At 60.0% G+C, this 20312-nt stretch overlaps 1 protein-coding gene across 1 annotated transcript in view; it reads left to right on the top strand.

The window, feature by feature from the left end:
• PLCH2 (phospholipase C eta 2) overlaps positions 1-20312 on the top strand; it is a 65122-nt gene that overhangs the window by 36962 nt on the left and 7848 nt on the right. The window contains exons 3-14 of the mRNA XM_035715982.2: positions 3827-3973; positions 5567-5809; positions 5980-6110; positions 10484-10654; positions 12711-12804; positions 13007-13210; positions 13439-13559; positions 15120-15291; positions 15671-15778; positions 16836-16994; positions 19369-19455; positions 19886-19968. Coding sequence (XP_035571875.1) covers positions 3827-3973; positions 5567-5809; positions 5980-6110; positions 10484-10654; positions 12711-12804; positions 13007-13210; positions 13439-13559; positions 15120-15291; positions 15671-15778; positions 16836-16994; positions 19369-19455; positions 19886-19968 — 1720 coding nt within the window. The remainder of the gene's footprint in view (positions 1-3826; positions 3974-5566; positions 5810-5979; positions 6111-10483; positions 10655-12710; positions 12805-13006; positions 13211-13438; positions 13560-15119; positions 15292-15670; positions 15779-16835; positions 16995-19368; positions 19456-19885; positions 19969-20312) is intronic.

Consider the following 20312-nt stretch of genomic DNA (forward strand, 5'->3'; position numbering starts at 1 on the left):
TCCCTCTGTAACCCTGAGGGAGCATGTGGGGGCTGGCTCATGTGGACATGAGCACATGTGGACATGGGGGTTGGGGGGCCCGCCTGGTGCTTTTGGAGAGCTGCTAGATCATAGATGCCCCCTGCCCTCTAGCTGCTGCCCCCTCCCTTTGAGGGCTGGGACTCAGCCCCTGTGGGGGAGGATGGGGAAGGAGGAGCCTTGCCTCCTGGCTTGGGGGACTGAACCATTGGGGTTCGGGGCCTGCCTTGGGTTTAAGCTTATCTTAGCAGTCACCTGAGGCACAGCCTGCACTGTGGGGCAACATGGGTGCCCCCGGAACCAGGAGCTCCCCCATGGTGTCCTACAGCCCTCGAGCACCCCCACCTTGCATAGGGGCCACAGTTCTGTGTCCACCTGCCTCATGGAGTATCCGAGGTAGGGTGGGGTCACCCTCTGCTTCCGGGCAGCACAGGGACTTCACTGGCAGAGTCATGCATCAAGCTGGCTTGACTGGACCTTCCTCCACTTGAGCAGCAGAGGACCATGCCCTGGGTTGGCTGAGGAAGACTCAGGGAGTCTGGGGTGCAGGAGCTGGGCCCACTCAACCTGTGCCCCCAGCTGCAGCCCCTACCCAGGCAGATGGGGCCCCCAAGCCCCCCTGGCTGATGGCAGGAGACCGTTGATCAGCTAGTGGCTGAGAGCCCAAGGGCATGACCTGAGGATGGCAGGGTGTGGCTGGCTGGGAGAGCTTTTGAGGGGATGGGAGGTGAGAACATGCACCCCCCCCAGTGGAGCCAGCTCTGGGGGAGGAAAGAGGAGCAGGTGTGATCAGGTGTGAGCTGGATTTGAGGAGCTATAGGCCTTTGAGGCAGGAGGGAATGGCCCAGCGTCGGGGAGGGACAGCTGATGGGGGGCAGTGATCCAGGACAAGCAGGTGGGGAGGTGGGGACCACCCTCGGACCCGTGTCTTGATGCTCCCTGCCGGTTTCCGGTCCCCCTGTCCGGCTCTGACTCTCCCCACTCCCTCATCACGCCAAGGCTGTCAGGGCTCCCAGGACCCACAGCCTCTCCCATTCCAGAGGCTGAGAGCTTCCTAGTCCAATTCCATACAACGCTCCTCCTGCAAGGGACCGAGTCAGTGCCACTCTGGCAAAGGCTTTTAATTGGGTTCTGGCATTTGACTTTGAGTCGATTATGTTGGATCTGACCAGGTGGGGCCCTGGTCACCTCCTGTGACCAGCTCTGGAGCTCTGGGCCTGGCTTCTATCTGTGCTGGGGACAGAGGGGTGATGGTTCCTGTCTCAGCACAGCCCAGTGAGGACGGGGCAGGGGCCCCAGGGTGGGCTAGGGGCTCACGGGCCTGTGGCAGAGGGGCCCTGGGGTCCTCACCTTAGCAGGTTGTTGTGACTGGGGTGGGGTTCTGCTGCCTGGTCAGCTCCCAGAAGCTGCCGCTCCTGCCCCCCAACCCTGGGACTGCAAGAACCCCCTCAGAGCCCTGGCAAGTACAAGAGATGTGGGGTTAGGAGCAGGGGCTTCTGCTGGAGCTCTGGCCAGGATGGAGAGGGCCAGCAGCCTGTGAGTCCAGCATGGGGAGGGTGGTGGGAGGACTGTCACCCTAGTCCTTACAGCAGTGTTCCTGAGTCCCTGGAGTGGCTACCTCTCTGTCTGGGCTGTCATTGCTAGGATGTGGGGGCTGGTGGCTTGTGCCCTCATTGACACTGCTTCCTGCCCAGTGCCCTCTTGGTCCCCAGCTGGGAATTCCCTTGGCCTAAATCCTCTGGCCAGCTGGGCAGGACCCAGGCTTGGATTAGCACAGGGGATTGGGTAGAGGATGGGCGGGGTGAGCAGAGGCGCTGCAGCTCCCCTGCCCTTGGACTCAGGGACGCTGCCTCTTTGGGGATCCCTTCGTGGCCCTGGTGGGTGGGCAGGCTGGCCTGGGGGCCACAAGAGACAGCAGGTGAGAGCTGGGCCATGCCGGAGGTGCCTCTAGCAGGAGGAAAAAGCGGCGGCAGAGAGGGGCCCGTGGAGCCCCTGTGCCACTTGCCGTTGCCTAAGTGGCTGCTGAGCCAGGCTGGGGGATACTGGCCCCTCTGGCTCTGGGAGCCACCCCTGGCCAGCGTCCTAGCATGTCTGTCCCCCGGCCATCTACCCCCAGCCAGACCAGGGCAACAGTGGCCTGCCTGGTGGAGGCCCTCCTCTGGGTCGGAGCGAGTGTGGCTATGTCCCGGCCGTGGTGGCATCTCAGCCCACTAGGTAAGGCGGCCGGGAGGGGCCAGGACAGGCCTACTCTCCTCTGAAGGCCCTCGCCTGGGGGCCAGAAGGTGGGGGCTGCTTCTGGGGGAGAGAGGCCTACCTCCTCCCAACGAAACCGTGACCTCCTGCTGCTTGGCTCTGCATCTGGGGGTCACGGGACTCCAGCAGCACACCCAGTCTGCCTCTGGCCGCTCCTTGCTCCACCCCCACTGACCCCCAGGCCTGGAGGCTAAACACCAGACAGGCCGTGGGGAGGGTAGGGGTGGGGGGGTTGGGTCAGGCAAGGGCTGGGGGCAGGAGCCCGGCTGGGCACTCAGGTGGCTTGAAAGCTTTTGGTGAGGGGGTTCCTGGCACTCTGGGGGGCAGTAAGTGTGGGTGCAGGACACGACAGACCTCAGAGGTGAGCAGAATGCCCCTGACGAGTGTGAGAAGTGGCTGTGGCGGGGGGGTGGGGGTGGGGTGGGGGGTTGAGCCTCTGGCAGGTGATGAGAACGTCATGTTTGTGTTGGCAGGGCTGGCCCATGGACGGCCCCATGTGGGGCTGTGTGGCCCCACGGGCTCTCCACTCCAGCTGAACGATGGGGCCTGGCACATGCTCTGGGCCTCCGGGGCACCCCTGGCCCCACGTCCTGCCTCGCCACCCCTACCCCCGCATACCAGCAGCCCACTTTAAGCATGCCCTGTGGAGCCAGCCTCCCTGTCAGGGTCAGGGATGGGCTTCCTCACTGGCCAGTCTCTTCGGGCTGGCATGTGCCTGTACAGCGGCTCCCGAGGGTCCCTCGCTGGGTGGGTCTTGTGGGGTTTAGTGACTTGGCGCTTCAGCAGATGGCACTGTCTGCATCCTGGGCTCTCTGTAAGTAGGTGTGAGGGTGGGGTGCCTCTCTAGTGCCAGGAGGCTGCCGGCCTGCTGGGTGCTCCCTGACCCCAGGACCTGGCAGACATGTAGGCTGCAGGCAGGAGGCCCAGTGGACAGAGGAGTGGGAAGAGAGGGAAGGAACGCCAGGGAGGGGTTTGCGTTCTGGAGCTGAAGTCTGCTTCTGCACCTGCTGCAAGCCTTGGCCTCACAGGGCCTCCCCCCAGGGGTGGACGAGTGCTATGCTCCCCTTACTGCACAGAGGAGGAGGAGGAGGTTGGCTTTCCTGGACACCACGGGAAGGGGGCTCAGGCTCTCAGGAGAGCCTGTGGCCGCTGGCTGCTGTCTATGCCCAGCTCAGGGTCTCAATGCACAGAAGCCCCTGCGAGTGGCTCAGCCACCACAGCCCCTCATGTGTCATAGACTTTGGGGGTGGGTCATGGCGGTCAGTGGGGCCAACAGAGGGTGGGTGGGCAGGTAGCTGGAGGAAAGGAAAGCAAAGCTGTGGAGGAGCTGGGCCCGACCCGGGACCTCCCCCAACCCAGGAGAGGTTGGCCACATCCTGGCCAGGCCCAAGAGCTGGGCTCCTAACCCCCATGGGCTGGCGGGGGGTGCGGTGGATGGTCTCCACGCCTCGGCAGCACGTGGTTGGTAGGCGGTGGGGCTGGCCCAGCCCTCATGCCACTCCTGTCTATCTCTGTGTCTGTCATCTGTCTGCCTGCTGCGTCCGTGGACATCCAGTGGAGGGATGCATGAGTGCCATGCAGGCGGGGACACAGATGGTGAAGCTCCGTGGCAGCTCCAAGGGCCTGGTCCGCTTCTACTTCCTGGACGAGCATCGCTCCTGCATCCGCTGGCGGCCCTCACGCAAGAATGAGAAGGCCAAGAGTGAGCGGGGCAGCCCTGGGGGGAACGACTGGGGGGGCATCTCAGGGAGAGCAGCATCCTGAGCCCTGGGCCTGGCACGTGGGTCCAGTGGCCTTGGGGTTTTGAGGTGACCTCTGGATGCCAGGTGGGATGGGGTAGGGGCCCCATGCCCTTCAGTGCCCTGGTTGTGTTCCTGGATCTGGGTGGGGCTGAGGGGTAAAAGGAACTTCAGTCTGGCTGGGGAACAAGACCTTCCAGAAACAGAGAGAGACACACACCAGCCGGTCACACCAAGGGCAAGGCGGCCTGGGGCCGGGAGGAGTCCTGAGCCAAAGGATTTGTGCAGGAAGGGAGAGGTTGGTCTCTGAGCAGGGCATGGTGGGGACCAGGCTGAGGGGTAGGAATGGACCAGGAGAGACCCAGGGCTGCCAGGGCAGGGCCTCAGCCCAGCAGTTGCCAAGGGCACTGTTGCTGCCAGAGGCCTAGGAGAGGGCCTTGCTGCAGAGGCCCGTGGAGGGCATCCTGGAGGAGACGGCTGGCACTGCCCCCTGGGCCCAGGGAGGTGACACTGCTGAGCTCAGTTGGAGTTCCTCCTTCTGCCCGGCACTGTTCCCTGCACTGGGCATCCTGGGAGCTGGGCAGTCCCTCCTCACAACAGGGCAACCTCACGTCCTGACAAGCACTGGGGTCAGATAGGGTCACAGAAGCCCCCGGAGGGGAGCAGCCGACAGGGCAGGGCCGGTGGGTGGGCCCAGGGTGCTGTTCAGAGCTGAGTCTCCATGAGGGAGGAGATGGGGGCAGCTGTTCCTGATGGTCACGCCTCCTAGTCTGGAGGCCCAGATTCCAGGGAAGTGGGCTCTGCATGCTGAGCGCTCACGGGTGAGAGCAGAGGACAGAGGGTGAGAAGGGAGGATCCCCAGAAGGGCTGCCCTGCAGGAGGCAGGAGGCATGAGGCCGACTAGAGGGGCAGTGGTGGGGATGGAGCTCAGGGTGCTGGCTTAGGGCAAGGGGGCTGCTGGGCTGGGAGGAGCCCCCACCACTTGTACGGACCAGCCCCTATGAACACCTTTCTGAGCTCAGCTCCTTGGCGTCATTCAGATTTGTAGGAGGGTCTGTGGAGCACGGGGTGCTGCGTCCAGTAATGAAAGCCCTGCTAGAGCAGGATCCTGCTGCTCCCGCTGCCCCCTCTTGCTGGTGCCAGAGCTTCCTAGGGAGGCAGCCCAGGGTCAGCCCAGCCTCAGAGTTGGGAGGCCCATAGGCTTGTCTGGGCCTTGTCACCCTGCAGCCTGGCTGCTTAGTGCACAGGCCACAGCTGGAATCACTAAGTAGGGGGAGGCCGCCCCCCTCTGGAAGGGTGTGTAAAGACACCCCCAGGGAAGTGGGGAGCAGACCTCAGGGTCAGAGCAGAGCAGGGAGGGCTGACCCACCAGCCTGAGCACGTTTGTACTTTCTCTTTCTCCTGCCTGAGGGCCCTGTCCCCAGCCCTCCCCGGCCGTCAAGCTCCTCCCCAGCCCCAGCAGACCACCAGCCTCGCCTCCCGAGTCCCTGTGTGCTGAGCTGCTGTGGCGTGGGGCCCGGGGGCGGCTGTGACAGGTGCTCCCCCACCCCCCGCAGTTTCCATCGACTCCATCCAGGAGGTGAGCGAGGGTCGGCAGTCGGAGATCTTCCAGCGCTACCCCGATGGCATTTTTGACCCCAACTGCTGCTTCAGCATCTACCATGGCAGCCACCGAGAGTCGCTGGACCTGGTCTCACCCAGCGGGGACGAGGCGCGCACCTGGGTCACCGGCCTGCGCTACCTCATGGCAGGCATCCGCGATGAGGACAGCCTGGCCCGCCGCCAGCGCACTAGGGACCAATATCCTTGGTCTTGGGGGACAGACCTCAGGGACACACTGTGTCTCCCTCCCTGTGGGGTCATCCTGCCCCTGTCAGGGCCACACATTTGGGGAAGGATGCTTGGGCTGGTGTCCTGGGCAGGGGGCGGGGCACGGCTGGACCCATGTTGGTCCCTAACTCGGCCCTAAAGTGGCTGAAGCAGACATTTGACGAGGCTGACAAGAACGGGGACGGCAGCCTGAGCATCGGTGAGGTCCTGCAGCTGCTGCATAAGCTGAACGTGAACCTGCCCCGGCAGAGGGTGAAGCAGATGTTCAAGGTGAGGCGAGGCAAGGCCGGGGGCTGCAGGTGTGTGGGAGCTGCAGGAAGTCGGGCAGGGCCTGCAGTCAGTGGTCACTGAAGGAAGCCACCAAAGGTGGCACACTGGCCCATCTCACAGGCCATGTCTCTGGTTCCCCGCCCTAGGCAGTCTTCCCAGTTGCCAACCGGCCTGGTGTTAGAAGTTACAAACGCACATCTGTCAGCTGACAGGGAGGCTTTATTGTCTGTAATTAGTTTCTGTCTTTCCAGAACTCCTGCTGCTGCAGTGGGGAGAAAAGGTGGCATCGGTGGGTTGTGCTTTGTGGGGTTGATGGGCAAGCAAACCCAGTTCCTAGGCTGCAGCCTGGAAAAATGCTTCTCCCTCCCTCTCCCTCCTTCCCTCCTTCCCTCCCTCCCTCCCTCCCTCTCCCTCCCTCTCCCTCCCTCTCCCTCCCTCTCTCCACTCTCCCGCCTCCCCCCCCCCACACACACGAACATAGGCACACACACAACCGACTGCTCCACCAGGCATAGCCACTGGTGGCTTCACATGTGCTCTCATGATAGACAGGTGGTGGCACTCAGCTGGAGAGAGGGGAACCTGTAGCTCAGAACACATGGGTCTGGGCATGAATGAAGGGGCCAGTGGGACACCCTCAGGCTGCTGGCCAAGGACTCGAGGTGGCTCCCAGGGCCCCTCCTGAGGGCCCCCAAGAAGATAGAGCCTGCCTGGTCAGTGAGGAGCTGGACCTCAGGCCTGCAGATCAGCAGCCCCCTGCCCCCCCATGTACCCTGCCGACCCTACCTCTAGGGGCAGCTCCAGGGTGAGAGGCTCTTCCAGAATGGTGAGGCTGTTGGGGGCCAGGCAATAGGCTGGGTTAGGACTCAACCAACCTGGCCTAGGCAGGGGCACCCCGAATGGGGTACAAGTGCACACAGTCTCCCAGGGCCTGAAGGTCAAGTGTAAAGTCCTGGCTTGAAGACGCACCCACACTGGGAGCTCTGGGGAGCCCATGCCCACCTGCTCCTCCTATAGGGACACTGGGCCTAGGTGCACTCAGCACAGGGGCTCCCCACAGAGCCCTCTGACCAGCCACCGACTTGGCTGAGTCTGGGCTCTGACCTGATGCCCTTGAGGAAACTCAGAATAGGGAGGAGATGGCTGCAGCCTGGGTCCTGCCAATGGGGTGGGGTCTAGGCTCAAGGGAAGTAAGCAGCAGGGTAGGAAGGGCCCTGCGGAGCCCAGACCCAGGGCAGCTCAGAACCAAGCAGCCATGTCCGTGGGAGTCCCTGAGAGCACAGGCCTCCCCGGCCCTCTCCACAGCCACCCTCCGCAGGGCTCTGGAACCCAGGGAAGGAGGGCTGACCTCCAGCCAGGCAGGGCAGCTTTGCTCGTTAGCATCAATTTGGTCGTCGAGAAATCTCAATACTGTTTCCATCGGAAGTGCCTGATCAAAGGAGAGTCTGTGTGGTGGGTAAAGGCTGCCTTGAACAGAGTTTCATCAAGTCTGAGATAAGAGCAGAGTGCAGTCTAGGCCCCGCGTGGCCTCCAACACCCTGTGCTGGCTCCGAGGCCTGGCCCAGCTCGGTGGCTCCTGCCTGAGCGCGCCCTCACCTCCCGCGGTTGCTGTCTGCAGGAAGAGTGGCTGAGGGATTCCTTCAGGAAGCACTTCTGGGGCTGAGGGGCTAGGTCTGTCTTTTTGGGTCTCCTGAAGGTCTCATCCCCATAAAGTGTTCTTACTCACCCTGAGGGCTGGCAGCTGGACAGAAAGCCAGCAGCCACCCCATCCTGGACTCCTGGCTGTGCCACCCAGCACTGAACTGGGTGGGAGGCCAAATCACCCTGTAAGCCAGACACTCAACACAATGGGCATCTCTGCCCAGCTCCAGCCACACCCTGGGAGCACTGACAGCCTGGCTCTGTCCCCAGGGTGCCCTTTGACCTGCAGCATGTGCCCTGGCCTGGCCTGGCCTGCTGGCTCTCAGACCCAGGGCTGCCCTCAAACCGAGCTCCAGACACATGTGGTCTTTGGTGTCTTCTGGGTCCCAGCACACGGGGCTCTGGGCTCTGATCCTGCTCCAGCCTTGGCGAGGATGCTGGGGTCCTAGAGTGAGGCTCTCGGGCCCTGCTAGGTGCTCACCTCAGTGTCAAGCTAAGGGCAGATGTTAGAGATCAGCCTTCCCAAGAGCAGTGCTCTCACTGGACACAGGGAAGTGCAGGTGGCTGTGGTACCCTGGTTCCCTGCTGATGATGATGGTCCAGAAAGGGCCTCAGGGACCTAGTGCCCACCCCCATCACCCCAGATTGTGTCATCACGTGAGGAAAAGACTCCAGATGGCACTCACAGCTGGGCATATTGCTGTCTGTGGTGCTGACCTGATGTCCCTTCCTGCCGTATAGTCAACCTCCAGGCAGGTCTGGAGCTGCACCTTCTATGGGGACTTTCCTACCCATTCCCAGGGACCGCCATGGCCACAGGGCACCTCAGGCTCTTCTGGGCAGCCAGGCCTGCAGTTGCTGTGTCTAGTCCTCTGGGTCTGTCCCTGGCCTTGGTGTTCAGTGTTCCCAGGGTCTGACACTTCAGTAGATGCTCCCTGAGTGAGTGTGTTCATGAAGGGGTTTCTGGTCTCACTGGGGTCCCAGAGGGTTTGCCCCTGGGTTTCCTGCAGGTGTTGTGGGAGCTGCCCTGTCTGCAAGAGAAAGACAGTGGCCAGGTCCTCTCTCTGTTGTGGGGACTGAAGCCAGGGCACTCCTGTACACCTTGGGGCCTTGTGCTTTTCTTTTTAACAATGGGCAACCAATTATAATTACAGGCCACAACCCAGGGTGGGCATTAACTCCAGGGTGGGGTGTTAGCTCCCAGTATAGGGTGTTGGCTCCAATGTGTGGTGTTGACTCCAGAATGAAGTGTTGGCTCTCAGGGTGGAATGTTGGCTCCAGGGTGGGGTGTTGATCCCCAAGGTGGGGTGTTGACTCTTGAGTGAGGTGTTGGCTCCAAAGTGGGGTGTTGGCCCAACGTAGGATGTTGATTTTAAAGTATTGGCTCCAGGATGGGGTGTTGGCTCCAGAGTAAGGTGTTAGCTACAGTGTGGGGTGTTGGTTCCAGGATGGAGTGTTGGCTCTCAGGTGAGGTGCTGGCTCCAGGGTGGGGTATTGGCACCAGGGTGGGTTGTAGGCTCCAGAGTGGGTTGTTGGCCCCTAGGTGAGGTATTGTCTCCAGGGCAGAGTATTGGCTGAAAGGGTCTTGGCTCCAGTGTAGGGTGTTGATTCCAGAGTAAGGTGTTAGCTCCAATGTGGGGTGTTGACTCCAGGATGGAGTGTTGGCTCCCAGAGTGGAGTGTTGGCTCTCAGGGTAAGGTGTTGGCTCCAGGGTAGGATGTTGACTCTATAGTAAGGTGTTGGGTCCAATGTGGGGTGTTGACTCCAGAATGGGGTGTTGGCTCTAGGGTGAGGTATTAGCTCTCAGGGTTAAGTATTGGCTCCAGGGTAGGGTGTTGTCTCCAGAGTAGGATGTTAACTCTAGAGTAAGGTGTTGGCTCCAATGTGGGGTATTGACTCCAGAATGGAGTGTTGGCTCCAGGGTAGGATGTTGACTCTAGAGTAAGGTGTTGGCTCCAAAGTGAGGTGTTGGCTTTCAGGGTGGAGTGTTGACCCTAGAGTAGGGTGGGGTATTGACTCCTTATGGATTGTTGGCTCCCTGAGTAGAGTGTTGGCTTCAGTGCAGGGTCTTGGCTCCAGGATTGAGTACTAGCTCTCAGTGTGGGGTGTTGGCTCCAATGTGGGGTGTTGGCTCTTGAGTGAAGTGTTGGTTCCAGGATGGGGTATTGGCACCGGCATGGGTTGTAGGCTCTAGCTTGGGTTGTAGGCTCCAGGATGGTGTATTGGCCCCTAGGTGGGATATTGGCTCCAGGATGGGGTTTTGGTTGAAAGAGCCTTGGCTCCAGTGTAGGGTGTTGACTCTAGAGTAAGGTGTTGGCTCCAATGTGGAATGTTCACTCCAGGTTAGAGGGTTGGCTCCAAGAGTGAAGTGTTGGCTCCTAGGTGGGCTATTGACACCAGGGCAAGGTGTTGGCTCCCAGGTGGGGTGTTGTCTCTCAGTATTAGGTATTGTTCCCAGAGTGGGGTGTTGATTCCCAGATGGAGCATTGACCCCAAAGTGGGGGTTTTGACTCCAATGTGGGGTGTTGGTTCTCAGAGTCGGGTGACTGTGCCAGTTTTAAGTGTAAGTTAATTTTTAAGGCTAGGGAGGGGGGTCAGCTCTCAGTTAAAGAGTCACTTTGTGGCTTCTTGGTAGGAGAGTCAGAGGGGGAGCCCAGTGAATTCACTGCAGCCAGGGGCCCAGGGGGCTATCAGGGTGGGACATCGGGGGACACAGAGGCTTTGGCTTGCAGGAAGCAGATACAGATGACCACCAGGGCACACTGGGCTTTGAGGAGTTCTGTGCCTTCTATAAGATGATGTCCACCCGCCGGGACCTCTACCTGCTCATGCTGACCTACAGTGACCACAAGGACCACCTGAACGCCACTGACCTCCAGCGCTTCCTGGAGGTGGAGCAGAAGGTGAGGGCATGGGCAGCAGGAGCCGAGTCCCAGCCTATGTGGCTCCCAGGGCACTTAAACCAGTTCAGTGTGGCCGAGAACCCTTCAGTGTGGAAGGATGGTCTACAGCCGGCATTCAGGGTCCCTAAACCCTTTCACTTAGTGGACCTGCATTGGTTCCCATCCTGGGCCATGCCAGCATATTTCAGGGGTGTCCCATGGAGGCCCTAAGGGGCCTCCTCTGTGGGCCTCTGAGCAGTTCAGCCCTGACCACAGACACCCCGAGCTTCCTGAAGGGAGCCTGCACTTGACTGCAGCACCTTTAGCGTGGAGTGCCTCATAGAACTGGGGTTCCATGTCCCAGCCTTCCCACCTGTTCCAGCCATGGGTCTGGCTAGCTTGTACCCCCTGAGCTCCAGGCCCATTGCCACCGCCACTCACTCATTTGTCCAGCAGAGGCCTCTGGGTGTCTGAGGGGCATGCCCACCCATTTCTCTTGATTCTAGGCCTTCCTGTCCATTGTAAGAGGTCGAGTGCTCCCTGGACACTGTCCTCTTGACTGGGGGCCCAGTGTCCAGAGGCTCAGGGATGTGGACTCCTCAACCTCGGACGAGGCAGGGCCTGGGTGTTACCTTCTGTGGTGGGCAGGAGGCTGGAAATCTGTAGTGGGAGAGGGGAAGGCCAGAGTCCCCCAAGGAAAGAGCACTGCTGTGGTGGGGCTCAGACAGCATATGGCTCCCACCCTTAGGGCTGGTGGGAGCAACCACAAGGACCAGCTTCCAGACTTATAACTTCCTGGAACCCTTAGGGACCTAGTTTTGGGCAGAAAGTGGGAGCGGCAGTCAGCTTGGAGGTTAGGGGCCACAGGAAGCGGCCACTGGGCCGGGCCAAGGGCTGGGCGGCTGGAACAGCAGGTGCAGCCGAGAGACCCAGGCCAGTCTACGCAGCAGTTGCCCAGGATCTCCCACCACTACTGTCCCGGGTTGGCACCCTGCCCCACTCCGCTCCACGATGAGGCTGCCCTAAGCCCAGGGCATGACAGAGGGCTGCCCCTGGGGCTGTTCTCCCAGAGTCCCTCCTGACCACTCACTGCTGGGGTTCTGTCCTTGTGGCAGTTCCGCTGGCAGGAGCCCTGGGGTCTTATCCAGGTGGGAGAGGCTGACAGCAGCCTCGTTGAATCTTGATGTCCAGGGAGACTCACCCCCAGCCCAGCCACTGTGAGTGGCTCTTTATTCCCTGCCCTCTGCCCTAAGCTTTCTAGAACTCTCCCTATGTCTGGGGCTAACACTGTCCACCAGGTGGGTGGTTTGGGCCCTGAACAGCCCCCTGGACTCTGGACCTCCCGCGGTCCACAACTGCTCTGAGCTCTGACCCTATTTGTCTCCCTTGCCTCCCCTCACAGTTACCTCTCCCCCTGCATTCCTCGGGACTTCCTGGAAGCCCTGCTGGTGGGCCTGCTTCTGGGAACTGGGGGCTCCTGGACTGGGCTGCCCCCAGGGCCCTGGGAGATTACCCAGCCTCTTATGTGTGGGGTCATTGATGTGAAGGGCCACCGGGGCTCAGCTCTATTGTGCGCCTTCCTGTGATAGCTGTGGATAGGCAGCAGAGGGGCCAGGGAGAGGAGGCTCCCTGTGCCCCCGGGTTTCCTCCAAGGTGGGACTGGGTCCCAGTTTTCCTGCACCTTTTCACACACAGGACTGCCCTGGTTCATAGCTCTTGAGACCCCTGACACAGTGGGGATGTGGGGTGGCCCAGCTGATGAGACCAAAGACCCTCCCCAGATTCAAGGATCCTCAGTCGGAGACAGCTCTTCCAGAGCCGTGTGATCTATCAGTAGTCCTCTGGCCACTGAGGCCCAAGTCTTGTGACACTGGGGGTAGCCAGTGGGCCACCTGATCAGGGAAGCACACTGCAGGGGCCTGAGCCTCCCCCCTCCCCACCCCACTCTGGTTAGTCTTGGTGTGACAATCAGAGGCAGGGTGGGAGGCAGTGGTGGTGGTGGAGGAGGGGGTCCTGCCTGAGTCTAGCCCAGGCCAGTGACAGGCTAGCCTGGGCTTAAGCCCCTGCTCTGGCCTAGATGGCGGGTGTGACCCTTGAGAGCTGCCGGGACATCATCGAGCAGTTTGAGCCCTGCCCAGAAAACAAGAGTAAGGGGGTGCTGGGCATTGATGGTGAGTAGGGGCGTCTCTGCGGTTCAGCTGTCCTGGCAGGCCGATGTGGGGGAGGTGCTGGTGGGTAACTTGTGGCCCTGGACTGGTGGCCTGAGTGGGTAGCTTCCTGTTCCACATGGTGTGGGGATGGGTGGTGCTGAGATGAGCCTTGTGGTGTGACCATTGTGCAGGGGCTAAGCGCCAACTTGTGCTCCTCACACAGGCTTCACCAACTATACTCGGAGTCCCGCCGGCGACATCTTTAACCCAGAGCACCATGGCGTGCACCAGGACATGACACGGCCGCTAAGCCACTACTTCATCACCTCATCCCACAACACCTACCTCGTGGGTGACCAGCTCATGTCCCAGTCTCGGGTAGACATGTACGCCTGGGTCCTGCAGGCCGGCTGCCGTTGCGTGGAGGGTGCGTGGTCAGGCCTCTAGGACTCCACATCCCCTCAGCCCCCAGGGTCCCGGGCCTGGACCGTGGACTGGCCCCACCCCTGTGGGGTCTCTGAGCAGGGTGTCTGCCCTCCTTCCCAAGCAGAAGCCGTGAGAGGCCCCTCCTGGTGGTAACTGCTGGGCAAGTCCATGAACTCTGGGCGTGGGCAATCAGGCTCCTGGAGCTGACTGAGGTCTACTCTGCCCACAGTGGACTGCTGGGATGGGCCTGACGGGGAGCCCATTGTGCACCATGGCTATACTCTGACCTCCAAGATCCTCTTCAGAGATGTCATTGAAACCATCAACAAATATGCTTTTGTCAAGAATGAGTGAGTGGCTGGGACTGGGGAGGGGGGAGACTGAAGGGGGATGGTGGAGGAGGGGTTCAAATGGCTCTTCCTGCCCTTCCCCCACATCCTTTCTTGGGAGCAGTTTGCAGAGGCCAAGGGGCTGGTTTTGGGGTCTGTTGTTGAAGCTGAGGGTCAGGGAAGGGAGTGGAGCCACAGCTCTGGGGAGAGGAAAGAAGTGGGTGCAGGTGCTGACAGCAGATGAGCTGTGGCTGAGTGGGGTACCTGTGCAAGCAGCTCCTGTCCACAAACACTCGGCAACCTCTGGTGTTAGCTGCCTGAAGCAGTGGTGGCTCTGGCACTAATTACCCCCAGAAGTTACTCCGTGTCCAAACACAATTTGCTGTCACTCAGCTGTAGCTACAGACATTGCTGAACAAAACCCAATTTAGTTTCTGGAAATAGAAGACTGCCTCCCCACACCTTCAACTCTTGGCTAAACAAGGTTCACAGACAAGGAAAGAGCTAATTTAATGATGGAGGGAAGGAGAAGCAAGATTGATTTAGAAAATAGAAATAGAGGGGCCCCTCCTGAAGGAGCTTGCCCGAGTTCTGTCTTGAGCTTTCAGAAGGCAGTGGGAGTGAGGAGTGGCAGCCTGGGCCCTAGAATTTCAGGTGAGAGAGGCATTTCAGGGCAGGGATGCTGAGACAGGTACCTGTCTTGTAGCTGCAGGGGACCCAGGAACCTGCTAGAGTCTCAGGACAGGGCTTGTACCTTATGTGTGCCAGCATAATCTTTGCAGGTATAAGGTTCTTCCCTAGGGCCTTGGACTTCAGGCTTCAGTCCCTTGCCTTAGAAATGGGGAGATGACTAACCTTCACCCCAAGTCCTGTTTGTTATCTCCACATCACAGGACTTGTCCATCTCTTGCTCTGATTCATGCCCTCTAGGTCTGGGTCACCTATGTTTTCTGAAAGGATCATGTTGCCCTTTGGCAAAAATCCAAGTAAAATGTGCACATGGTTAAAAAAAATAAATCAAATAATTGAAGAGCGTAGAATGAAAATCCCTATGTTATACTCCCCATTTTGCACTATGCAGGTAATAACAATGTTCTACCAGATGGTATATGCCTGGCTTATGTTTCTTTTCTTATGGGGCCAATGTTGGGACCCCAGAGCCATTCACAGGACCATGTCTCCAGTATCTAGGTCAATGAGATTATCTTTCTCAGTCTATTCATTGCTCCATGTTTCACCTCAGTTTAGTACCCATCTTTTTTAAACCATGACTTGCTGACTTTCTTGAATGTTTCCTTTTGTTTTCCTGGAGTTTCTAATTGCCTTTGTTTTTTCCTATTGGGATATGAACTGCATGCCTTCCTTACGTGTCCCTAAAATTTCTTAGCTCATTTCCCACCCACTCAGTTGCTTTTCAAAGCCATTGATGGGCCCCCTCCCAGAGTGGCTGGCGATTCCATCTAACCTGGCTGCTGGTGAAGATATCTTTTTATTCACTGGTGCAGGTGACTTAAGGTCTCACACAGGTGGGCCCTATCCCTCCCCTGGCTTCTCTCTGCCCCTTCCGCCTTGGGGCCACAGGTACCCAGTGATCCTGTCCATTGAGAACCACTGCAGTGTCATCCAACAGAAGAAGATGGCCCAGTATCTAACTGATATTCTTGGAGATAAGCTGGACGTGTCATCAGTAAGCAGTGACGATGCCACCTTGCTTCCTTCTCCACAGATGCTCAAGGGAAAGATTCTGGTGAAGGTGAGTCCCTGCCTGCCAGCATCCTGTGGGGACTCTGACCTCTGATCTGTGGTCAGGTGAGGGGCAGTTGCCCTGCTCTAGACAGTATGGGGCTACATACCATCTCTGACAGATTTGAGTCAGGGTAGGCCCTACCCCTGACTTGGCTTCAGTCTTCCTCCATGGTGGCCACTTAATCTGGGGACCTCCAAGTGCACACTGAAGCATTTCCCTCCCATGCTGCTGCAGCAAGGAAGTGCCAGGTTGGCCTCTACCCCGTGGCCTGAGGTTCACAAGCAAGCTTGAGAAATGCTCCTTCCCTTTGCTGCTTCTTGCATGGGTACTGGCCTCCCAGTACTTCCTGCAGGACCACTCCCACGGTCCACTGTCTCCCCACCAGGGCAAGAAGCTTCCTGCCAACATCAGTGAGGATGCTGAAGAGGGCGAGGTGTCTGACGAAGACAGTGCAGATGAGATTGACGAGGACTGCAAACTTCTCAATGGGGATGTGAGCAGGGGCTGGAAGGCCCTTTTTGGGAAGGGGGGAGCTGCAGGTGGCTGAGAGAGGCATGTCATACTGATGTGATGGTGCTTTGCACAGACAGCTGGGTATGTGCTCAGCCAGTGGGGGCCCTCCCCTGCCTGCCCTTTCACACAAGACACAGCCCCTGAGCTCCTAGCTGCTGGGCTTCCACCTCTTCACCCAGAGGGGCTGGGGTTGGAGGTCACACAGGGAGGCTGAGGAGTGATAAAGGGAGCGGGGCTGGGGGGACTCTGTAATTAGCCTCTTCTCTCCTCTGGGCATAGTTCTAAGCAGTTGCTGTGAGGTGGGAAGGTATTATTTCTCCCTGAGGGCCCATCGGATGGGAAAATAATTGTGTAGGAGCATTCCCAACCACTTCAGCTAATTGTTTTTAGAAAGCCCTGAGGCAGCAGAATTCTTTCTGCTTTGGATGTGCCTGCATATTTCTCTGGCCCCAGGTGACAGTAAGCCCATGTTGTCTGATATCTACCTTGTATGATTCCAAGCTGGGCACTGGAGCCCCCAGAAGCCCATGGCCCAGGCCCTGCCCTGGAGGAGTCCAGGTTTGTCAAGGCTATGATGGGGGCTGCTCCAGGCCGGGGAGGCTACACTGCCCAGACTCTGGTACTGGCCAGCCAGGCTGTCTGTCCCTGCCCCTGCTCGCCTCCTTGAGGTATCTGGTAGCCAGTGGTGGGATCCCAGATCCCTAGCTGCTTAGGCCAATGAACCCTCTGACGTCTTCCCTCAAGTTCTCCTGAGTTTCTGTGGGCAGCATTGTGCAGCTAAAGGATGCAGGCATTAAAACCAGAGAGGCCTTGGTTCAGGGCCTGCTGGTCACTGTCTGTGGCCCTGGGGGGCAAGTCATGTCTGCCATGCAGCCCTGGAGTAGGGTGGCGTGAGGGTAACATGTAGGAGTGAGCATGCGGCCAGGGCCAGGTGTGAGAAGCCAAGACGGGGCCTGGGATCCCGAGCTCCAGCAGGTGTGTGCGGCCACCACAGACCTGGGGACTGATGACAAGGGTTGGCCGGTGGGCTTTGACAGGTTGCCACCAACCGGAAGCGTGTAGAAAACATTGCCAAGAAGAAACTGGATTCCCTGATGAAGGAGTCAAAGATTCGGGACTGCGAGGACCCAAATGACTTCACTGTGTCCACGCTGCCCCCGTCTGGAAAGCTTGGGTACAAGGCAGAAGGCAAAAAGGTGAGAGCCCTACAGCTGATGAGGTCAGCCTGTGGCAGGGCAAAGGGCCTGGAGGAGGCGGTCTGTGCACACCTGAGCACATGTGTGCATACACACACCCCCAAACCCGTCCCCATATGTCCCGTGGGGAGGACAGAGCACCCACAGTCCTGGGGGGTGAGCAGGTGGGCAGCATGCCCAGTGAAGTTCCTGCTTTCCTTGACCAAGCGATATCCAGGCGTGTGCCTGGGAACCTGGGGACACACAGGATGGTGGCCTGGACCTGAGAAACTTATGTCTGTGTGACTTTTTGCATATGAGGGAGCAGGGAGTCAAGGAAGGCTTCCTGGAGGAGGAGGAGGAGGGAGAAGAGAGGCAATAGCAGCTCAGGCCAAACCAGCAGGCATGGGGCCTGGAGAGGGCATCAGGGAAATCCACCTTGTTCCCAGCTGCACTAGGCCCTGCTCTGCTGGGATGTGGGTAGGAGGGCAATGGGGGGTGCAGGGCATGGAGTTCTCCGAGGGGGTCTAGGCAGAGGGGGCAGCGTCTGGGCCGCGGGGCCCGGCACATGGCCCCAACAGGCCTCTCTGTCCCCTTGGCTGGAGGGCCCGAGGCCGTGGCCCCCCCACCCCTGGCAAGTCCCTGTGCGGGAGAGGGCAAGTGGCTCAGACTGCAGTAGGAGTGGCAGTCTGGTGGGGAAGGAGCAGGTGCACAAGGAAGGGTCCTGGTCTGCAGTGCTGGGCACAACTCTGGTGGGCGCCAGGCTGGCCAAGGATGGGCCTGGTTCCCTGAGGGACCCAGCACCCCCTCCCGACATTCAGAGTGGCCAGGACTGGACCTTCCTTCCTGGTCTGGTGCTGCAGCTTATGCCCTGTCCAAGGCGTGGATGCTCCTCCCCCTGCTGTCCTGCGGCCCCCATGCTGCCAAGCTCTCTGTGGTCAACCAGCTGCGTCCAGGGGTCAGGAGTGGCCTGAGGCGGGCCCTCTGCTGTCTCTGGTCATCAGGCTGCGTCTGGGGGACAGGAGTGGCCCAATGCGGGCCCCCTGCTGCTCATGGGCTCAGGCTGAGCAGGGTGGTTGGAGCTGAGGGTGGTTGGAGCTCAGGCCGGTGCTGTAAGCCTGCCAAGCTCAGGCGTGCAGGGGTGTGGGGAAGAAGGGTGAGTGACAGCAGACTCTGGCTGAGGCTGCAGCTGCTTCTCCAGGATGCTGGGCTGACACGCGTCTCTCCTGGGTTCTGCTCAGATTTAGAGTTGCTTGTGCAAGGCGTTTCAGGCAATGTTTACAGAGCCGTGAAGTGCATTGGCCTCAACTGGCTCCAAACGCACCATGCGCGGCTTCCAGCACCAGTGGGCGGTGAACCGTCACCAAATGAGGAAGGAAATGGGCTGGCACTGCCAGGCCCAAGGAGGAGGGGGAGAAACACTTCGAAGGGCGATATGGAGCATCATTGAGCTAAGCCCTTCCACTGTGTGGATCTGTGCCCTGGGCTCTGGACCGACCCTTCCGTGCGACCCACTGACTAGAAGGGCACGAGCACGGCAGACTCAGGGCAGGGATGGGAGCTGGGGCACTGCCTGTCCTGACTCCCCATGGGCCCTGGCTTCTCCCCGGGCCAGCGAGGTGAGGGTAGGGCAGTGGCTGGAGGCTTGGGGGGCAGCCGTGGGGCAGCATCTCGGGGCACATGCTCCGTTTCTGATGAGTGAGCCGTGGTGCTCCGTGGCCAGGCCAGGGGGGCAGGCATCATGGTGGGCTCCTTGGGGACAGCTCCAGGGCCTAGGGGACTGTCCCTTGTGTCCTTGGGGCAGAGCTGACCATCGCCAGCTTGAGCTCTAGGTTGCCTCTTCCAGGTGACCGGGGTCCACGCCAGAGGGGTCGTTGGTCCAGGCTGGGGTTTGGTTGGTGGGGGTGCGTATGGAGCCATGTGGACAGGGTGGGCACAGGGAAGGCTCGTGGTAGTTTTGGGGTGAACAGGAGACAGTCGGCAGCTTTGGGGGGTGCAGACCCGCATCTGTGTCATTAGGGGAGACATTTGTCTCCACAAGAAGCAGGGCAGGACACCGGAGCCACAGGGAGCTTCGTGAGGGTCACATGTAAGCATGCGTGGCTGGGGAACATTCCAGACATACAAATAGTGTTTATCACATGCTTACCCTCCATGGGAAAAACATTCAGAATTGAGGCCTTAAAGAGTTTAAAACAAGAGGTCTCGAGGAGCTTGTGGGGCCTGCAGGCCCCCTCTCAGACCCCTGGTCCCCACTGAGCCCCCAAGGTGGGCCTGGGGCAGCTCCTGCTTCCTCTGGGCCTCACGAGGTCCCCCTCTTCCGGGAAGGATGCCTGGAGCCCCTGGGACGGAGGCTGGGCTCCACCTGTCACCTCTGTCCCCCCATCTGCCCCAGGCTGAGGAGGATGTGGAGTCCGGGGAGGACGCCGGGGTCAGCAGACGGAACAACCGGATCCTCATGAGCGGTTTCTCCAAGCGCAAGGTCTGACAGGGCTCCCAGGCAGGGGCACCCTGTGGAGGCCCCATGCTCCCTCTTCCCACTCACCCAGCTGTCCATGTGGTGGCCAGCAGGTGTCCCCTCCAGCTCCTGGGGCCCCTGGCTTGCCTCCCAGAGTCCATCCCCTCTTTGGACTCTTAGCTACATCATCTGACCGGGCCTGGGGTCCAGAGCCCTGGTTAGGGCTGCATGGGGCTGGTGCCTCGACAGCCCCCCCAGGCCCTCCCCAGCCAATGCCCTGGGTCCCTTGGGGCCCAGGCTGACCTGCACACTGCAGAGGACAGCAGGCCCAGCCAGGCAGCCTGGGTACCAGGACCCCAGGATGGCAGGCCTGCTTCCTGTGCCCTCCAGCCCACACGATGGCCTGACTGACCTGGGGCTCCACAGGGCCTGACTCTGCTCTCCTTCCACTCAGAAGAAGAGCAGCAAGCTAAAGAAGGCGGCCAGCATGGAGGAGGGGGATGAGGACCTTGACTCCCAGGGCAGTCAGAGTCGAGGGTCAGTGTCTGCCTCAGCCCGGACCCCGAATAGATGGCAGTGGTGGGAAGTGTCCTTGTCCCGGCAATGGCTGGACTTGGATATACAGGCCCGCAGTGGCCCGGGGACAGCACGGTGGGGTGGGAGGTGTGGACCCCAGGTTGCAGGGCCAGACTGGCCAGCACATACCCCTGAGCCTGCCCTGAACGCCCGTTGTGGGACAGGCATCCTTCGGTGGACTCAGCGCCAGCACCTGCCCCTCCCCGTGTCACTCCTCAGTGTCCACGGCCCATCCCAGGCCCCGCACCACAGGGCGTAGTGGACGTTAGGTGGACATTCCACATGAATCAGTGGTGCCCAGGCTG

The sequence above is a fragment of the Canis lupus genome, chromosome 5 (assembly GCF_003254725.2).
Source record: "Canis lupus dingo isolate Sandy chromosome 5, ASM325472v2, whole genome shotgun sequence".
Classification (NCBI taxonomy): Eukaryota; Metazoa; Chordata; class Mammalia; order Carnivora; family Canidae; genus Canis; species Canis lupus.